General features: G+C 37.9%; 1 protein-coding gene across 1 annotated transcript in view; it reads right to left on the bottom strand.

Moving 5' to 3' along the window:
• igsf9bb (immunoglobulin superfamily, member 9Bb) overlaps positions 1-21,073 on the bottom strand; it is a 565,867-nt gene that overhangs the window by 196,609 nt on the left and 348,185 nt on the right. The window contains exon 4 of the mRNA XM_048615582.1: positions 6,430-6,581. Within this exon, the coding sequence (XP_048471539.1) occupies positions 6,430-6,581 (152 nt within the window). The remainder of the gene's footprint in view (positions 1-6,429; positions 6,582-21,073) is intronic.

Raw genomic sequence — 21,073 nt, 5'->3', positions numbered from 1 at the left:
CAGGATGATAGAATGCTGGTGTTTTTCCTTAAAGGAAGCATGGGAGTGTGTATTTTTTTCATAACTAATGGATAACAAATCAAATGCACCAGAAAATGTGACTTTAAAACAGTAAATTTTCGAGAATGTGATTTTGTTGCCAGGTCATTAATTATAGAGTCAGGCTTTGCAATCTTTAATTAAAGAAACAATTTCATCTCTTGATCATACAATTTATGTCTTTAGTTTAAAAATTAATAAATAACAGAGTTTGATGATTGCTAATGAGTGCACTGCTGCTTCAGGAGAGAGATTTCAAAATGCCAGATCTTTATGCATCTAGGATCTAATCTGAGGACTGTTTGAAGTAATTATGATGACTGTGGAGCTAGGAAAAATTACTGGTGTATGTGAAGTCATAGATATCTTCAAGTACAATTTGAATACTTCTGATAAACAAAAAACACATCATAATGTCAGTTAGATGATGATATTAGCTTGCCTGGTGGGTACCAGGCAATCCTGTGTAAAGTTTAGATTTCACATTGTACTGGTTGTGTTGTTTGGATCCTTTGCTTGATTTCATCATAAATTCACAGCGAAGGATATACATTTGCATGTGCAATTAAGTTGCCACATCCATGGATGCATGTTAGATTTTGATTATGACTATGCAGTGTAGTGCAGGAATTAGCTTAAGAAAGTAGCAATTTTTAAAAAAAACCCATAAAAGATATTAAAATTATAGGAAATTGCAGAATAGAAAACAAAGTACTGTTAAGTTGGTAAAATCTACGATGAGTATTCAAGGCTTTGAGCAAGTAAGCAATTAAACTTGACAGAAACAGAAACATTGAATGTGTAAAACCTGTTTTTTAAATGTTTTCCCCTGTGATCTTATTTTGAGCCTTCAAAATTGTTCCAAATCTTTGGACTGGAAGGAAGCAGCAAGTGGGAACACAAAAATATTTATGCGATCAAGGAGAGGAGAACTCCAAAGCTTCAGCTTTGGACCTGAGCTGACCTTTGGAAGCGAGGCATTAAAGGGTATCCTTACAGTGCCAGGAATATCTGTGCATAGGGAGTTAACGGTCAGAAGAGTTAGACATTTTAGATTGAGGAATATTGGGGTTGATAATACAAAACTCATCCAGTAGGGGCATTTGTTCATCGCTTGGCTTATTTGCAGTGTGGAAGCACCAGTAATGCTGAGGTTCTGCATATTAAATGTGTGTTAAACTCATTAAGAATAAAAGTAAATGAATAAGATAATGCCGCAATAATGTGAATTCAGCAACTAAAAAACTACATAGATACTCAGTGTCCAGTTAAAATGGATGCTGGAGAGGAAGGGTTTTGTAGACCAATCCTGTGGAGTTTTACTCCACCAGGTCATTCCAAGCAACAGAAAGAGATGAAGTTGGAATCTTCCAACCTCCTGTGCACCATGCAGACAGATATGAGTCAATTTTTTCAAGGACAGAGGTTTCTATTTCTTTTCCTATGAATGGCTCTTAAGGCTCTCTATTGTGTAATGGTTACTGACCCTTTTGTGACACCAAAAGCCTGGATCTGAAAATGAGATACAATGAGACATGTACAGCCACGAAGTTTCTTGATGGAGCAGACCACTGGGATGCTGAAACAAAGTGCAGAAATTTACAGGGTTGGCAGGGGAAGGTTAAAGTCAATGGCAAACTGACAGATGAAGAAGAAGCCTGCACTGGAGCCACAGAGCACTGTGGACAGGCCTAACTCATAGAGAAGTGTGACTTCTGTTCCTCCATAGCAGGAAATCCCATTCAGATTGGCCAGCAGCTCTGACATTCCCAACAATGCTAGATCTGTGTAGTGGATGCTGATGGGATTGCAGGCTGTCCCATAAAGAAGTGCCAATGGATACCAGATATAGGTGAGTCAAGGGCTTGGAGAGGGGAGCGAGGATGCATGTATGAGGGGAGTAGAGGAGTGGATTGTAAAGGCCATGCGGTCAAGGAAGAATGGGAGTTACTATTTTCTGGGGGAGTGTGTATGTAGGTGAGTGATGAATGGGTGATGAACAAAGTGCACCCTCCAAAGGTTGTGCACCATTTTCCTTCCTGCCATTTTAAAAGCTTCGTTAAAAGAGGCTGTCCATTTCCACATACCTTTGTACTCTAACAAGCTCAGTTCATCCTTAATTATTTGCTTATATATGGTGGGCGGGCTGCTGCTCTTAGCACCTATCCATCCTCCCATATTTTGTGCAATGTTTCCTCTAAGCCGCTCCTAGGCTCCTACATGCCAACTGGCGAGCAGACGCATTGACATCCAGTTTTGGAAGTTGATTCTGTGCTGGACCTTTTGATTTCCACTCACTTATTAAAAATAAATAGAAGAGTTGCTCAGAGGGAAGAAACAGTATAACTGGTACAAGAAACATACTGGTTCATATACGTCAAAAAGGATCATTACCTACATTTCCTATCTGCAACAAATATGTGGTAGGGGTTGTTTGGTAAGTGGTTGAAATGAAGAAACCATTGTGAGAGCATCTAGCAAATACTGACAGTGGGGGGAATGGGCACGAGGAGTACAGTGGCTGAGAACTAGGAGCCGGAACCTGAGGTCAATTGGCTGACAGGAGAGATGGGGAGGAGGCTTCAAGAGGGCTCAGTGGAGATGGGACGGCTGTAAGGGCTATGGGTGTTCGAGAGGGTGATAGAGGTCTGTGGGGAGGAGTGGGACTACAAGGGAGGTGAAGGGAGATAGGTAAGTCTACAATTGGCCTGCGGGAGACAGAGACACTGGGGAGAGGGATGTGAGAGGGTGAGGAAGGTTGCAAAACGGATGAAATAGGAAGCTGTATGAGGAAAATAGACCGGGAGTGGGAGGCTGTGAGGAAGAGAGAACAGTGTAAAACGTGTTAACAAAGGACCACTTGGATAACCTAGAGCTGGAAACCTTGATATTGCAAAGGTAATGAATTATTTGCAAATAAATATGGAATCTCTCATTTAAAGTTACGTTTACGTGCAGGGAAAATGCAGTGGATGCTACAGCAAAGAACACTGTTAATTGCTAAATTTAAATGTGCCTTTTAGATCTTAGATGATGCAAAAAGTGTTGTACCTGTCAGTTTAGATTATTTTAGTTTTGTGAATATAGAATGGAAATGCATTAAGCATGAACTCACCAGTCAGGAAGCTGTGTCTAAGGTCATGACTTTGTGTGAAGAAGTGCGTGCCAGTTATTTTGAAAAACACTTTTGTTATTAACTTACGCCGGCTGGCTTATGCCAATTTAAACAATTTTGCGCTGGAAATCAATGCTTTCTTTGTGTATTATGTCATTAAAATTAAAGGAGGGTTGGTAATAAAATAAAATATCGATTAATTCTTCTAATCCCACCCCACTGACAGTCCAAATAACCCATGCGTCAACACAATTACAAATGGTAATGTTGCTATGTGACTGCAACCTCTTAAAAGGAGTTTGTGCAAATGTAGCCCCGAGGAACCAAAAGGTAGACACTGAAAACTAAGAAATACACCTTAAGAGGAACGCTAAAAAATAACAACTGTGGCCTGGTTGCTTTCTCAAAAAAAAACAGACAAATATACTGGGTTTGCTTCTACATTGATGACCAGATCTTGTGAGGTTGGCTTCCAGGGCTGTAATATCAGTCCTACCGTAATAACCAACAAGCAGCACACCAAAACATTCAGATTCCTCTAATGATTAACAGATATTCTGAGCCATGAGAATGTGGTATCTTTAAAGCTATTGCATATAAAACTCTAATACTTGTGAGAAACAGAGTTGTTAAGATACAGAAACCTTTTTGAATAAATGATTTATGTCCTGCCTTCAAGAAAATCCATTTAAATTTCATTTTTATCCTTCAATCCCGTCTAATAAAACAAATTTTAAAAATAACATCCAGTTAGTTAAGGGGAAATTCAAAATTCAATATGATTTATGATGGTAAAATCTGTTTGTTAAAGATTGCTTGACTTCATTTTTTAAGCCTTTCTGTCCTTTCTCCCATATATCTGAATAGAAAGTTTTTAGCATGCTATGTGTCATGTTACAGTTAATGGGACAAGTCTGATCCCCTAAGAACATCAGTGCATGCATTATCATTTGACATTGTCAGCTCCTGTACAATGACGAATATCTGCTTCTGTTCCATAGTGCAGTGCACTTCTTTACAGCTGGGAATAACTTCAAGCTTTCAGTAGTAGTTCTAAGTGGCTGAACAAGATCATGTGGCGATACCAATCTCTTGCACCTTTGTCTTGTTCAAGCTTAGTGCTTATGTGATCTTGTTTTCACAATCACTCTTGACGTAGGAGGATGTCAAATGAATAGCCATCTTTAAATTAGACATTTCTATTTCAGCCAAACAACAAGGTCATGGTCCCATTTGATAACTTAGACGTCATGAGCTTGATTTTTAATTCAGAGTCCAGAACCTGATATCCAGGCTCTTTCTGGGTCCTGACCCCCATACATTTGCAGATCAGCCAATTGGATTGAAGATGAGCTTGATGTACAGGTAATGGCATTGAGTATACCCAGACCTGACTCCTAAGTGTAATTTCCAAATGCAGACAGCAGCCATGATTGGGCTTGCTGCTGTTGTGCAGCACAGAGGAGGCGTGAGATCAAGTCTAGCACAATTATATTGCAGAGAAATTGCATATGACCGAAAAAAAAACCTCTCCCACACAATGACCTTTGTTGCCAAAACATTTTCTTTGCCACAAATGTGGCTTGGTGCCTTCTTACATGGCAGAGGACAGCTGTGAATTAACATGCATCAGACGGTTTAGGTTTGTGCTTTGATTTCTTTCCAAATCAGGATGATGCGTGACTAACGGAGCTATTGTCTGATCATGTTTCTAGGCATCTGCTGTCTTTGTTCTTCTAGGGGTAGAGTCTGCGGGTTTGATTGGCACTGAAAACAATTTTTTGTCAAGTTGCTGTAGTACATCTTGTAGATGATACATTCGGCAGGCTCTGTGCACCTACAGTGGACGGAGTGAATGTTTACTGTGTTGGTTAAGATGCTGTGTTGGTTAACAATTGGACTGCTTTCTTATGAATGTGGAGATTCTAGGGTGTTGTGGGAGTTTCACTCTTCCAGTTAACAGGAGGAGATTCCATCACACTTCTCACATGTGCGTTGTAGATGATGGACTTGTGAATTTTGTGAGGGATCAAGAGGCAAATTACTCTCTATAGAATACAAATGTACGATCTGCTCTCAAAGCCACAGAACTTAATGTGCTATTATATTTAAATTTCTGATTAATGATAATACTCAGGATGTTGAAGGTGGCCAATTGAATGATAACTTGAATGTCAAGGGAAAATGGCTAGACTCTGTCTCTTCCTGGAGATGGTCATTACTCCCTGAAACCTGTGCGCAAAGAATGTTATTTGTGACTTATCAGTCCAAGTCTAAAATAGTGTCTTGGTTTTGCTGCATGTTGCATTGATTGCTTCAATACCTAAGCAGTTGTGAATGTTATTCAACACAACAATCAGAACTGAAATGCTTGTTACCCAATAACCACAAACATCTAACATTGTGCTACATTTGGATCAGGCCAGCGGAGAATTTTCTACCTGATTCCCATTGACTTCAAACTTCTAAGTTTTTTTTGATATCAAACTTTGTAGCATGGATATTTGAGCTACGATGCATTATGCAACCGGGTCATGTTGCAGCATGACATCCATTTTTTAACCACATAGTAAAATGACGATCTCAGCTCATGGCAGGATAGAGCAGAGATCAGGAGACCCACTTAGTTACTATAAAAAAGAACCAAGAAAGGAAAATAACGGACTATTGTTTTGTATCAGAATAGTAAGCGGTGAACCTGTTCAGGAACATTTAATCTGGATTGGATCTGCTATGTTAAAGTAAAGCAAGGCTATTAGATAAGATATCTGAAATTTTTAAACAATTCTGCAAATAATGAGAGGCCAAGAAGGATACGGTGAGAGAACATATTTCAGTGATGGTTGTTAAGGTATGTTTTATAGCTGGTATGCCATATACCTTTAAGAGATATCATGACTATTGTAGTATATGATCTGGGAATGTAAAGGTCTCAGTTTTATCTTAAATTGGCAGCCACTTGCACCATGAGGTACTGATGGAAGCATGCTTCTTTTTGTAACCAATTAGCTTAATGTTCACCAAGATGCTGAAGTGCCAGAGACTATAAAGTACATTGATACCAGAAGCTATAGTAAAAATCTATTGAATCTTTCAGTTTGACATAATCTATATCTACAGGAGCTAACATAAGTGTCGTCTCATCAGTTACAAATACCCCACTGGAGGCAAAAGCCCACAGCATGGCAGCAGAACAATGGTGCTCTTTGCAGTGATATCATATTTTAAACATAAAACTGAACTGATCAGTAGTCGTGTTCCTTTTAATATCTTACCGTGTATTTCCGAGAGCTCTCCAGCAATACTTTCTCCCGCAGCCAGCTAACAACAGGTTTCGGGTTTCCAAATGCTGTGCACGTGAGGGTGATGCTACTTCCTTCCTTGGCTTCCACATAGGGTGAAGGAGTTTCCGTGAACGTAGGGGGAGCTAAACAAAAAAAAAACATAAATCCACTTAAAATAGTTTCAATGTTCAGAACCAGAACCTTTGAATGCTTGCAAATACCACTGTGTAATCTTTCATCGATTGTATCAGTTTATATGTAAGAGTCCACAGAGCGATCATAAATCCTTCAGTAATATCAATTTTATTTCTATTCTGGTACAACCTATTTTTAACGGGAGGCACAAGGTGAGACCTTAAATCCAATAGTTCAGCCAAAAATAGAGGGGAAAAAACTCACAATGATAGACCTGCCTGAGAATAATATAGGAAATGATTGTCTTAGGTAAGTAATGGGAATGATAGGAGTAACAACCTGAAGTCAATCTCAATATATTTATCTAATTGAATATTGAACACACATGTTCAATTACAAGGCTTGGTGGAGCCAATTACATCGACTGTTGAACGCTGATGCAGATGTGATACTAAAATCATACTGTCACCTAGCACTCTGTGCATAGAATGTAAAAATGTAGCTAATAGCTATAATCTAATACCAAGTTGAGATAAATATGTACAGTCATATCAATTCCCTTAAATAGACAGTGCCTCAATAACATTTCCTTTCATTTTTTCAGGTACAGACTATATACATGATGTGAGAATGCTGTAATGGTTGGAGAGTCAAATTTAACACAGTTCACTTGAACAAAGTTTCTCTCTTTTCTCTCAAGCTATAGTTGTAAATAAATACTAAATCACAGAAAATCCATGAGAAAAACAGTATTGGATATTCCAGTATGTCATTTATATTGAGCCAATCATTTTCCCTATTCCTAAGCACCTTCTTCTCAGGCAATCATTTGGCATCAAGGATGATTTGCTTCCACTCTGGTGCGATGAGTGTTGAGATGGCCAATAAATCCAAAATATCGATTCTGTAGTCCTTAAAGTGTTGGGTAGATCAGTTGTTTTGGATGACATTCTTGAAGCATTTCTGCTAGCCTTCTGGGAGTCTCCTGTTGTGACCTTTACACACTGGATTGAGCTCCATATTCAAATACATGAATTTGGTGCCTTGATTGTTTCAGTTTGGGATTGTCTCCCACTCTCCTGTCCAACTGATAATGATTGTCAACCAAAGCAAATGAATCAACAACAGACTCAACTATGTACAACTATGTGGAATCGAAGTTTATTCTTCACAGAGACGTCAATGACCGAGATAGGCACTCTGATGTATTACATTATTAAACTGGAATTGGTCAGAAACCGTCACTGCCATTGAACGTTAAGTAAAGTTAAATTGATTATTGTAAAGGTAGGATGATTCTTAATGGAACTTGACATAACATAATTCATCATGACCACTACATTAATTCAATTGTCATTTCATCTCATCGACAATGAGGGTCTTCCCACAGTAACATTAACAGCTGTTATATTTAGTGACTAAGATTTAGTTCTGGTGAGTTTAGGTTAAAAGATGGTCAGGTGAAGTATATTTTTATTTATATACATTTGTTTCCAGATCCCTCCGTAGCCTGGCCTCTTTTCAGCTCTAAGAACTTCTCCAACCTTATAAGTTTTCAAGACACCTGATCTCCTCTAATTCTGGTCTTTTGAATATTCCTGATTTTAATTGACTGCCATGCCTTCATTCATTACCATGTCTTCAGCTGCCTAGGCCCGAAACTCCAGAACTGATTCCACAAACCTCTCATCTTATTTTCCTCCTTTAAAGAGACTCGTTAAAGTATACCTCCGTGACCAAGTTATGAGTTATGTGCCTGAACATTTACTTAGAATCATGGAATCATACAATTCCTACCTGTGCAGAAAGAGGCCATTCGGCCCATCAAGTCTGCAACAAACCTCCAAACAGCATCCCACCCCAGACCCAGCTCTCTAAACCTACATCTACCCCAGCCAATCCACCTAATTGGCACACTTTTGGACCGTGGAGCACCTGGAGGAAACCTACACAGACATGGGGAGAACATGCAAACTCCACATAGACAGTCACCCAAGGTGTGTGGTTTGGCCTTATATTGTATGAATACCTTTGTGAAGTGCTTTGAACATTTTATTTGATTAAATGTGCTATATAAATAGGAGTTTTGCTGTTCTTTCTTAAGTATAGTCTACAATGGCACTGAATCATACTCTTGAGTTGTACTCAGGTGAATTCTAGGATGTCTATGCAATGAATGGTTGACATCTTTTTTCAGCAGCCTTATAAATTTCTCACTAATCTGGCCTGTACTGAACACTTCTCTGTTGATTGTTACACTTCCCTCGATGCTTAAAAAATTGCACAGCTAACAAGCTGCAATAATCAATTCACTCTCAACTTCATGAAATCTTTTTGGCAGCCTTTACTGAATCTTCCTGGTCTGTCCTTCGGCCACTAGGTTAGCAGTATCTGACCTTAAGCTGCAATGTAGAGAACTTTGCTTCAATTGGCTTAATCAAAGGCCAAACATTCCCTTTCTAGATTGCCACTCCAGTAAACATACATGTCTTAGGTGCAACTATCAGGCTACATGAGCTTCCGCAAAATAGCCTACTATCAGTAGGGCTCTCAGTCATAAACCTGTCAAGTTCCTTGTTCTTATCTGAGGTAATTTGATACAGAGGCATGATTCTTTGTTTAGTCCACACAAACTGCTGTTTTATATTACAAACTCCAGTTTTGTCAAAAAAAAACAATAATTCTCATAGAATCCTTGCAGTGTGGAAGCAGGCCATTTGGCCCATTGAGTCCACACCAACTCTCCAAAGAGCAAAGCACCTAGACCTACCATCCCCACCCTATCCTCGCATTTCCGATGGCTAATCCACTAAGCCTGCACATCCCTGGACACTATGGGTAATTTAACATGGCCAATCTGCCTAATGTGCCCATCTTTGGACTGTGGGAGGAAACTGGATCACCCAAAGGAAACCCACTCAGACACAGGGAGAATTTGCAAGCCCCATATGTGAGGCAGCAGTGCTAACCATTGAGCCATTGTGCCGTTCCTGGAGATAAGGGAGATCAGGGAAATAATTGGAATATAGAATTTAGCACTTCATCAAATACAATATTAGCCTTGAGACTACCATCATTATTTCTATTTGCATAGATTATTGCAGTTATATTTAACTAAACTTATATATTTTTCTTTTTCACATCTCTTGGACACATTTCAAAACACTTGACTTGGAGGCAGTAGGATTGCAGATGCTGGAAGCCAGAGTCAATAGATGTGAAGCTGGAAAAACACAGCAGGTCAGACAGCATCCAAGAAGCGGGAAAGCCAACATTTTGAGCTGAAACCCAATGAATCTTGAGAAAGGGGTTTGGCCCAAAATGTTGACTTTCCTGCTCCTCGGATGTTCAAACCACTTGACATCTGGATCGTAATGATGATGATTGTATAAAAAAGGACAGCCATCTTATATACAGCAATATCACTACAATTTACATTGTAATTTATATGGTGCCTTCAATGTTGTAAAATGTTGCAAGGCACCTCAGGTGAGACTTATCAAACAGAATTTGTTGATGCAAAAGAATACGCTTAGTCAAAGACTAAGACATAGGTGTTAAACGAGTATCTTAAAGATGAGCAAGGAAAGGAAAGCAGAGAGGTTGAAGTGGTGCCAGAACTCAGGACTAAGGCAGGTGAAGTCAAGACCAGCAAAGGTGGATCAAGTATTAACTGAAAGAGGCCAGAACTGGAGCAAGGCAGAGATTTTAGAAGGTTTTGGGCTGGAGGAACTTGCATAAGGAGGGAGGGTGAAGCTAAGAACGGATTTAAAAACAAGAATGAGAATTTAACATCAGGATGCTTCTAGACCATCAGCCACCGTAGGTCAGCAAGCACAAGAGTGATGTTTGATCGGAATTTGATGGGAGTTAAGATACAGGCAGCAGAATTTTGGATCAGCTCAAACTTACAAGGTGCAAAGTGGGAAGATGACTTGAAAGGCTTTAAACTTGACAAATCTTCAGATAACAAAGGCCTGGAAGAGGGCTCTAGTTACTGAATTGCTGAGACAAAAGATGATTATAAGGAGGCAGACATAGACAGTCTTGATGATGGAAAGGATATGAGCTTGAAAGCTTAGCTGAGGGTGAAACAGTAATGAGACAAAGTGATCATAAACAAATTTAGCAAAACATTGCTGTTTTGTTGTCACTCTGTTGTGTGTCTCGAGCAGTCCCTATGTGAATTTCTAGCATTTGCTATTTGTCTTTGACACATTTAATTTGCAGTTCAGATTTATTCTAATCATATACTGTTTGGATTCTAATTAATCTGAAATCTGTTTCACCTTTTGAGATCTTGTTCTGACAACTGTCTGTGGAAATGTCTCCTTGATTTCATTCCAAGCTATATTATTATTTTTGTAACCAAAGGAAAGTCAAAACCAATGCTGAATTTTGTATCTTCCATCTTCAACTCGGAAAGTTAATTGGATCTTGATATTAGTTAGCACATGCGTATTACAATCAAATATAATACATCAGTTGCCTAATCTAGTTAAAATAAATGGGCCAATCCTGATAATAATATCAAAGCAATTTCATATGAATCATTAAAGTTTTGTACATACTTAGCTGCATAATGTAAATTTAAAAAGATTGATGTTACATGGGAAGAATATCTGTGGTAGTAATGTTCCCATTTGTTTTCTAATCTCACATTTACAATTTCTAATTTTAACAGCATGAGCTTGGAAAATTATGAACAACCGTTCCAGTCAATGTAAATAATGCTTTTCTCAAATCCATTGCAAGTAAAAAGGAATGGAAATTAAACTTGTGGGTAGAAGTTCACACATTATAACTAATTCTTAAATATAACTGTTCTACAAGAAATAGTTGGCATTTTTGTCATAGTGTCTGAAGTTGTAATAATTAATTAGCAACAATACCTGTTCTTCTCCTCTAAGTAAAATATCAATTTATCAATGCTATAATGAAATAAAATGTCATGGTTTAAATCTCCTAAATATTGGTATTTGCATTGCTAACATTGTTCTCTAAGAACATGAAGAGTAAAAAGCTGTACTTTTCTCCCATCAGAATAGTAATTTGTGGTTCAATTTATGACATTAGTCTTAAATTACAGAAGTCCTTACATTGTTTATTAACAAATGCTGTTAAATATTTGATTTGAACTACTTCTACTGAAAAGAGTCTATTAAAGGAAATCCCCATTAACAATTAGAAATTTGAGAGGGTGTTGAGCCTGCAAAGGATCATGGGATGCCTTGTGCCATTCTGGACAGAAATTGAGGCAAAGTTTTCACAGTCATTTCAGCTTAGATAGAGAATCATAGAATCCCTACAGTGCGGAATGAGGCCCCTCAGCCCATCGAGTCTGCAGTGACCCTCTGCAGATCATCCCATCCAGATCCAGAAACCCCACCCCATCCCCGTAACACCACATTCACCATGGTTAATCCACCTAGCCTGCACATCTTTGGACTATGGAGCACCTGATGGAAATCCACACAGACACAGAGAGAATGTAAATTGCCCGTGGGAATCTTTTGGAATGCTCATTGCAGCAGACTCAGAAGGAATTGCTTGGGAAATTGAATTTTCTGCCAGGGAATTCCCTTATTTCTGGAACCCTCCAGAAGTCACTATTTAAATTGGAGACTTTGGATAGTTCTGATGAAATTCAAGTAAAATGGTTACTCAGGAAAATTTGGATGATTCAATACTCAGACTAACTAACGAGTAACTATTAATTTAGATTCCATACTTCCCTCACCTCTCCTTACCTCATACTATCTCCCTCCCAGACTACTTACACATACAGGACATCGTCAAATTCACTCTTGGCCAAATTTGTAACCGAACTGGCTTTTTCAATCAAGTGGTATAAATGCAATTCCCAGGTTTGGCTAATTAACGAACAAATTGTCAATGTAAACTACACAATTACATAGTCGTTCAATAACTTTATTGGGTATGCATGGAATGTTTCAAATTGCATAGCTTTGCATTGATAAAGCCCATCTGGTGGAACAAAACATTACATTTCTTTGGCTCTCTCAGTCAATGGAACTTGCACCAAGCTTTTAGAGAGTTGATTTTTGTGATGAAGCATATGTGTCAATTTATTCAATGCAGTCCTCCAATTGTGGAATAGAATTTGAATCTATTTTGGTTACCATATTGACTTTGATTATTGCAATGTAGAATCTTTGTGACCCATCCAGTTTCAGCACTATCTTGATAGGTGAGCTTTTGCTAACATGAATGTGTTCAATATTGTCATTGCTCATCATGCCCTTAATCTCTTCCCTCCTGTGAGCCAAGGTCTCTGGAATGGGTCTGTGAGGATTTTATTGAGTAGGTAATGCATCCCCACATCATTAACATTGGGAACATGTGAGAGTCTGTGGTGTAGTGTTAATGTCACTGAATTAGCAATCCAGAACCCATGGCTAATGCTACGACAAAAAAAAACAATCAGTGTCATTAATGTCCTTCAGGGAAGGAAACTTGTCATCCTTACCTGGTCTGGTCTACATGTGACTACAGACAAACAATGATGTGGTTGACTCTTAACTGCCCTCGGGAAATTAGGGATGGGCAATAAATGCTGACCTCGCCAGTGACACATATCTCATTAACAAATTTCTAAAAAAGTGACCAAAAATATTTCTCCTATTGATATCTAATAATTTATGATTCTGTAGTGATCTTTAAAAGTTAAATAGTTTTCTAGAACATAAAATATGCTATCTAACCTTTTAAGCACGCACATGAGCCAATCTGATTGCTGGAGAGTTGATTCTTGAATATTAAATCTCTGATTCATTCTCCAATTGTTCTGGTCTGTCTATTTTCATTCCCTATTTCTTTCATGACCATAAATACACTTTTCTCCTGATATTTGTCCCGGTCATAATATCTCTTTGACATGTTAAGGGGACACATTCACTGGTCCTTTCGCCATTCTTAAATATTTACCACATAATTCACATCATTGAGTTTCCTTTCAATTTGAGAATATTCAGCATTAAAGAATAAATTGTACCCGAGAGACAGGTAAAAGCACGAACACCTGGTCTCCAGCAACAAAGTTTTGAACTTTGGACTTTTTATCTGCACAACTTCTCACTGATTGCTCAGTATCCTTCAAATGTTTGTTTCAAATCACTCACATGCTTTTTGGCTAGTTTCACTCTGGAAATCAAAATATCAGCTGGTAGCCTAGCCTCTGAACATTGTTTTATCATTTTTTTTCTTTAATTAATTTAAGTTATTATTGTTAACCTTATGTCCTTATATTAGTTCAAAAGAACTAAATCCTGGAGACTCATTAGGAGCATCCCTAATGGCTAACAAATCAAAGGAATTCCCTTCTCTCAATCATTAAGGTATTCTTAACAATAAGCTTTAATCATTGTCTTCAAAGTTTGATGCCATCTTGAGATTATGGGCGATGGTCAAAAGATATGAATTGTTCAATTCCCAAACTGTTCTTCACTTCTTTTTACAAGTTAAAATTTGAACATTGATCTTACTATATTTCTTTGGATAATCGGTATCTTATAAAAGAAAATTAAATTAACTTTCCTGCTACCATTATCAAGGCACATCTTCAGGAAATCCAGTGCAAAGAAAATCCACAATCCTTAAAAGGTACTGATTTCCATTCTTGTTTTTAGGTAAATGTCCTATACAATCTATTAATATCCTCTTAAATGGTTCTTCAAAAACTGGTATTGGAATTAATCAATTATTAATTAATTAATGGTATTTCCACTACCTGACATGTACAGTAAATCTGGCAAAATTTGGCCATACTTTATGTAAACCAATCCAATAAAATGATTTTAACATTTTAGCCTATACTTTCCTAATATCTAAGTGACCTGCCTCTAAAATTCATGAGTTACTCATACAATACTCAGCTATCATCTGAAGCACATTCCTCATTGTCTTATATTTGAGGTGGTCTCCATTTCCTCATTAGTAGTTTTTTCAACTAGTAACACAGGCGTATTGTTTCTGATTCAGTTTCTGAGTAGGTAGTTGGGTGGCTCTTTATACTAGGTATCCATTTGTCATTTATTTTGAAGAAAATGGGCCAAACATATCAGTCTCATTCTCTTTACCTTCATCCTGCTTAGTTAAATTCTCAAAAGTTCCATCAGATAACTGAATTTTCAAATGGGTTGGAGATCTGGTCATGCATAGTCAGGAAAATATCAGGATGTTCCTCCTGTACCATTTCAGTTTCTTTTACCTCTACTGAGTTGTTCCAATACCCTTGGTATAGTCAACATTTTCTAACCTGCAAGGTCATTTCCCAAAATAGAATCAATTCCTTCTCCAGGAATTTGTTTCACTATTCCCAATACAACTTCTCCTTTTATCAAGTTACTTTTTAAACAAACTCTGTATAATGAAACCAGTTTTCACCTGCATATGCATCTTCATTTAATATTTTCTTTTTCTTTATCCCCCCTGATAGTCAAATAGTATCATCAGCCAGCACCAATATCTGACCTTCTCCAGTGTCTTTTAACATCTTTCTTGATCTATCTTCTTGATTCAAAGCATGAGGAAATTGCTCCCCCTTTTGAGATATTATAGTCAGAATCTCCATCAGTCTGATTTTCCCAATCATTACTGGAAAAAGAATCTTCATGACTGTCATGAGCCACCTCTCGCCTCTTATTACATTCTAAGGAAACAGTTTCTCCACAACATTTGCATCCATGATGACCACTTTTTTGAGGATTCCTTAGACATTCCCAGTGCTACAATCAGTTTCCCATTCAACTTTCAGCAATTTGTTTTGGAATGTTCCATTTTATTATAATGGATGCAGGTTAATTTCTTTATACCACTTTTTGATTCTAAATTCTCTCCTTTATTACTTGACATCTTTGTTTGTTCTCTAAAACTAGTATCTCTTCTATATGCAGAATTTCTGTTCATCTAATTTATTTTGGATTCCCATATGAGCGTTTCCCCAACTGCAATTTATTGTACAAAATACTGTAGGTATCAGATTGCATTTCTCTTCTGGCTCAAGTCTTTTAACTTCTTACTGTATCTCACCTAATTCCAGCTATGGCATCTCAATTTCAGGTTTCCCTTCCCCCAATTCTAAATTTTGGATAATCACTTGAAACATCTCCTCATTAAGAGGTCCTAAATTTACTTTGATCTTCAATGTATCTCTCAATTCATTCAGTTTAACTTTAGTCAAATATTTTGAACAATCCACTGTTATATCTTCCACTGACAGAAAACTGTTAGCAACATTCAAAGCCATTTTCAAAACTTGTGCAATAAACATCACCGAAACACAACTGTTTTACATCCAGAACATTCATATGCCAGTTACTTTCAAAAGAAAGCCACAGATCTTCCTTCCTTCAATGCATTGAATTTGAATCCCACATAGAACCCCCATTGATTATGATGCTATGGCTGAGCAAGTCAGATCACACACTGAAATCTGGCTTGATAGTTCTTTTTAAAAAATTAACATGGTGGACTTTCACTGAAACATAAGCACGCAATGCTGCAGATTTGGTATCACGCTAAAACGCAAGCTTATTACATAAATTAAATGAAGATAAAATAGAACAAGCTAAGCTATTTACAAATGATACAACATGAAAGATTTGAAAAACACAGCAAAATAGATTCCTATCTAAACCAACACGATCCATTCATGGTACTCAAATACCAGAAAGAGTTCCCTTCTTACATCAATAGGTTTAACGTAACTATTTCTTTCTAATCCCAGTTTTGAGAGCTCAATAGTCTTTTCCTTGATAATTCACATAACTGAGATTAAACTTTCCAAGTTTCAAATATGCCCATCATGTTTCTAACCAAGTATTTTTGGTCTGGAATTTTCAAATTAAAACCCTTAATCCACTTCCTTATTGTTCTGAATTAACTCATTTATCCAGGATATATAGTTCTTACATTCCAGCCCAGTCTTCTGCCAACTGCCCCAAAAGATGTGTGTTTTCTCAAAGCAAAAAACAATTTTTGATTTCTCTAAACTAAAAGGAAGCTGATTACTTTCACTGTCTGCTATCTCTGATCATAGAATTTGTAAAACACATTCCCACTGTCACTCCAGGATGGACTCAGTGTGATGCTCTTTGACATGTGGTTCAAAATCATGGCTCTACAAATACTGACAACTTAATTATTAAACGACTTCATACAAACAGACCAAAACCCCTACATGCCACTAGTTCAAAATCCAAATTCTTAGATAACGATACTAATATCACCTTATATCACATGGTGATATTGAGTGATTTGCAAAGAAGCCTGTAATCTGATCTCAAAGTGACTTCCTCTGCCCTCTTCCCCATTGCAGCATTAAAAAAAAAAATCTTATCTTAAGGAATAAATTTTAATTAGCTAACCTCAATCCAAACCAAGTAATTGAATGGTTGAATATCTTGACATCAACCACACCTTTCTGGGACATCAGCAGACTGAGAGTCTACTCACGATAAACAAAGACAGCTGCCATTTTCTCTAAGGATATCTACCTTGCATTTCCTTCTCAATAAAATAACCTAAACCTTCTTTTGAGCACGAAGGATCCAGGCTTACTGTTCAGCAAATTATGGAATAGGTCACACAATCCCATTTTATTTATCATAAATTTAAAGATAGTCCCAAAATATAATATCCTTAAAAACCTCATACCTGTAATAATATTTTATATGATTCTGTTCTGTGGGAATATGTACAGCACGATCTCTCAGGTTAAAATTTAGCAGGTTAAACTTTGACTTTCATACAAGTGAAAAATTGGTGAAAGCGAGTCAGCAGCTCACGTGGCATTTTTCATGACTCTTATGTACACGGTCTTAATAATGTGGGAGGGGTGTCGATCAGCATGCTGACTCTTTGTAGAATGTCTAAATCCACCCCTTTAGATTTTAAATAAAAATATATTTATTAAAACAAGCATCCAAGTAATCTTCTGACGTGAGGCATCCAAAAATTGTTTCCCAGGATTGATTAGGAAAAGACAAGAGGCAAGCTATTTTTATGCAACACTGTCTTTGTATTTTTGTTAAACCTCAATAGTTCCACAATCTACAGTCTTGCTTTAATGCATCAGTGTATTCAATTGCTTTGAAATGTCCCAAAGTGCAATGTATGTGATGAATTACTCTGAAATGCAGCGACTGTCGTTACATAGAGTAAAATTACAAGCTACATGGGACAATCATAATATGGATAGAGCAGCAGATTTTCCTGTAATTCCTTCCAAAAATAACCAAATAATGTTATCAGTTACATTACAAATCCAATATCCCTTCAGGTCTTTTGTCATAAAATCAATATAGCTTTAGGTCATACGTCACAAGTATTTTCAAACAGGAATGGAAGCACAGAACTGTTACAGTAAGAGAAATAATTGCAAAGACAATCCAAACCCAGCTCATTGATTTCATGGAACTGGTTCTCATTTTTAAATTCCTTGTTCTTTCTCTCTCCAAATGATGTCCTCCACTTATTTCTCCTGCTATGCAGACTCTGCATCTCTGTCTGATGGATGTTTCCTCACCATTTCAATCTCCTTTTAAATCACTCTGCCTGGCCACTTCTTGTATAAATATCATGACGAGGTTCTTGTTGCTTTTGACAGATGAGAATTGGAAACCTGACTAGTGCAGACGAATGAATATTTCTTAACTATTTAAATGATTTACAGAGGCATGGTTCAGCAGGACTCCACTTGAATCTTATTCCCTCAGGTCCCAGTTCCCGGTCATGCCTTGGGGATGTCAGATGATGCAGTCTAGTTATTAGCATATAGCTATCAATCCCATGTTCGACACCTCATCTGAAATCTTTCATTGTACCCCATAAACTATTTAGACCTTCTTCCAACTCCCCTCCCCAAAGTTTTTTTCACTAAAATCATCAATCTCCAATGGTGCTCCCAGCTCATTTTGAAGAAGTGAGGGATGTATTTGGTCCATTTCCTTGTCCTTAGACGTATAGAGAATACCTATTTATATTTATGGACCATGTGAAAACTGGAAGATGTGAAACTGTTTCAATGCTTTCAGAATGATTTCAATCTGAACAGAAAATCTTCATCTGTCTGTAGCACATTGGTAGCACTCTGGTGAACTACATTGAGTCAGAATCAATGGACTGGCATCAAGAAACTTCCTTGCCTCCTCAGGTAAGAAAAAAAAAGCCTGTTTTGCTTGCAAAGTTCAGCCTGTCAGGTGAAGTGTACTGTACTGATTTTGTCAATGTATGGTCTTATTTTGACCGTGAAAATCCGATAAAGCTCCATCCAGATCCCATGGTATAGTATGGTCTTTTATGAACACATTTCTCAATGTTCCCCATTGCAGGCATCAGTGAGGCAGTAAAGGAAACTTCTAAAGGAACCAAAAGTCTCCCCTAGCTCCTGGCTGCGCCAAATGAACTTTGCCAGGGGTTTAACACTTAAATGAAAATAAAAATCAAAAGCTTTACTGACTTTTTTCATATTTGATGTTTTTTTCCTGTGATCCCATGTTTATCTAGAACGAGGTCCTATTGCATACATCAGTAAACTAACCTACTCCTAGTCAGGATACTGAGTGAGCTGGAGGTGGTCTGCAAATGATTAATATGGCAATGCCAATTAATTCAATGCATAGCTTTGTCTTTTTGATTTGATTTATTATTGTCACATGCACCTAGGTACAGTGAAAAGTTTTGTTTTGTGTGCAGTACAGGCAGGTTATATTATACAAAGTACATAAGGGTAATAGAACAGAGGGAGGAATACAATGTTATGGCTGCAGAGAAGGTGCACAAAGAGTGAGATCAACATTAAATTTGAAATTTGATAAATCGATTCATAAGTCTAATAACAGCAGGGAAGAAGCTGTTCTTGAAGCTGTGTTTAAGCTTTTGTATCTTCTGCCAGATGGAGGTGATTCGAAGAGATTGTAACCGGGATGGTAAACGCCTTTCATTATGTTGGCTGCCTTTCCATAGCATTGAGAAGTGTAGATGGAGTCAATGGATGGAAGGCTGACTTGGGTGATGGACTGGGCTCTGTTCACAGCTCTCTGTAGTTTCTTATGGTCCTTGGCAGAACAGTTGCCATACCAAGCTGTGATACATCCAGATAGAATGCTTTCTATGGTGCATCTATAAAAATTGCTAAGAGTCTTTATGGACAAGCCAAATTTCCTTAGCGTCCTGAGGAAGTACAGGTGTTATTGTGCTTTCTTGACCGGCAAATCAATGTGGGTGGACCAGGACAAATTGTTGGTGATCATCACTCTAAGGAACTTGGTGCTATCGACCATCTCCACCTCAGCACCATTGATGTAGATAGGGGCATGCCCTTCACCTTGCTTCCTGAAATCAATGACCGGCTCTTTCACTTTGCTGATATTGAGGGAGAGATTGTTATCTTTACACCCCAGCACCAAGCACTCTCTTTCCAGTATCCTTTCTTGTCATTGTTTGAGATCCAGCCTACAAGGGTGGTGTCGTCAGCAAACTTGTCCAGGCCTTTTATGTATTAGGGGTTAGTTGGAGGGCTAGGGCTTTTGCCAGTGTTCAGTGGATATCCTGGAGGCTGTCATTGAACTCCAGCAATGAGTAACTGCTCAGAATATTGCCGTGGCTGTTTTCTCGACTGTGTTCTGATGGGCTGAAGGGTTTTCACTTCCTGCCTTTGTAAGCGTTGGCTGGGATCTTTCGTAAATGGCTCACAGGCTACAGACCACCACTGTCACTGTGTATAATTATCACATACAGTGTCACAGAATAAGGATTGCAAACTGTACCATTGCAAATTAATCCACAATAATTAGAATCTTCACGAGTTGTAGAGGTGTGATTGAAGAGAACTCCATTAGACCTTTCTTCTCAGGTCCCAGTTCGATGTGCTGTAACATCATTTGATATCATTGATGATTCAGGCTAGTTATCACATGTCGCTAGTAATCCCAAATACCACACATCTCATCTCCATTTAAAATATTGCCCAATTAACTGAGCTTTGGAGAGGCTTCTATTTCTCAGTATCTTTCATCGTAAATTGCTGTCGTCATTCTCTTCTCCTTCAGAAGTGTTCTTGTGAGTGATGGTGTTCTTCGAATAATTTTTATACAAACATAGTGAATAATCTTTCCATTTAGAAATAACAGTAAAGGATTTAATTTATTTTTTGATTTTAAAGGAGGAGCCAAATTCAATCATTGCCTATAATGGGATTTGGAATAGAATGTGAGGAAATTGGTGCAGAAGTTTAAATTGAGGAAGGAGGCAGTTGGAGGAACACAGCAGGTCAGGCAGCATCAGAAGAGTAGGAGAGTCGACGTTTCAGGCCTAGACCCTTCATCAGGACTCAAAGTATATCGACTCTGACTCCAGCATCTGCAGTTCTTGCAATCTCCAAAGGAGGAAGCTGACAGTTGAAGATAACAAGGTGTAGAGCTGGATGAACACAGCAGGCCAAGCAGCATCAGAGGAGCAGGAAAGCTGATGTTTCGGG

Source organism: Rhincodon typus, chromosome 32, assembly GCF_021869965.1.
Source record: "Rhincodon typus isolate 14 chromosome 32, sRhiTyp1.1, whole genome shotgun sequence".
Classification (NCBI taxonomy): domain Eukaryota; kingdom Metazoa; phylum Chordata; class Chondrichthyes; order Orectolobiformes; family Rhincodontidae; genus Rhincodon; species Rhincodon typus.
This window is presented reverse-complemented; position numbering and strand designations above follow the sequence as displayed.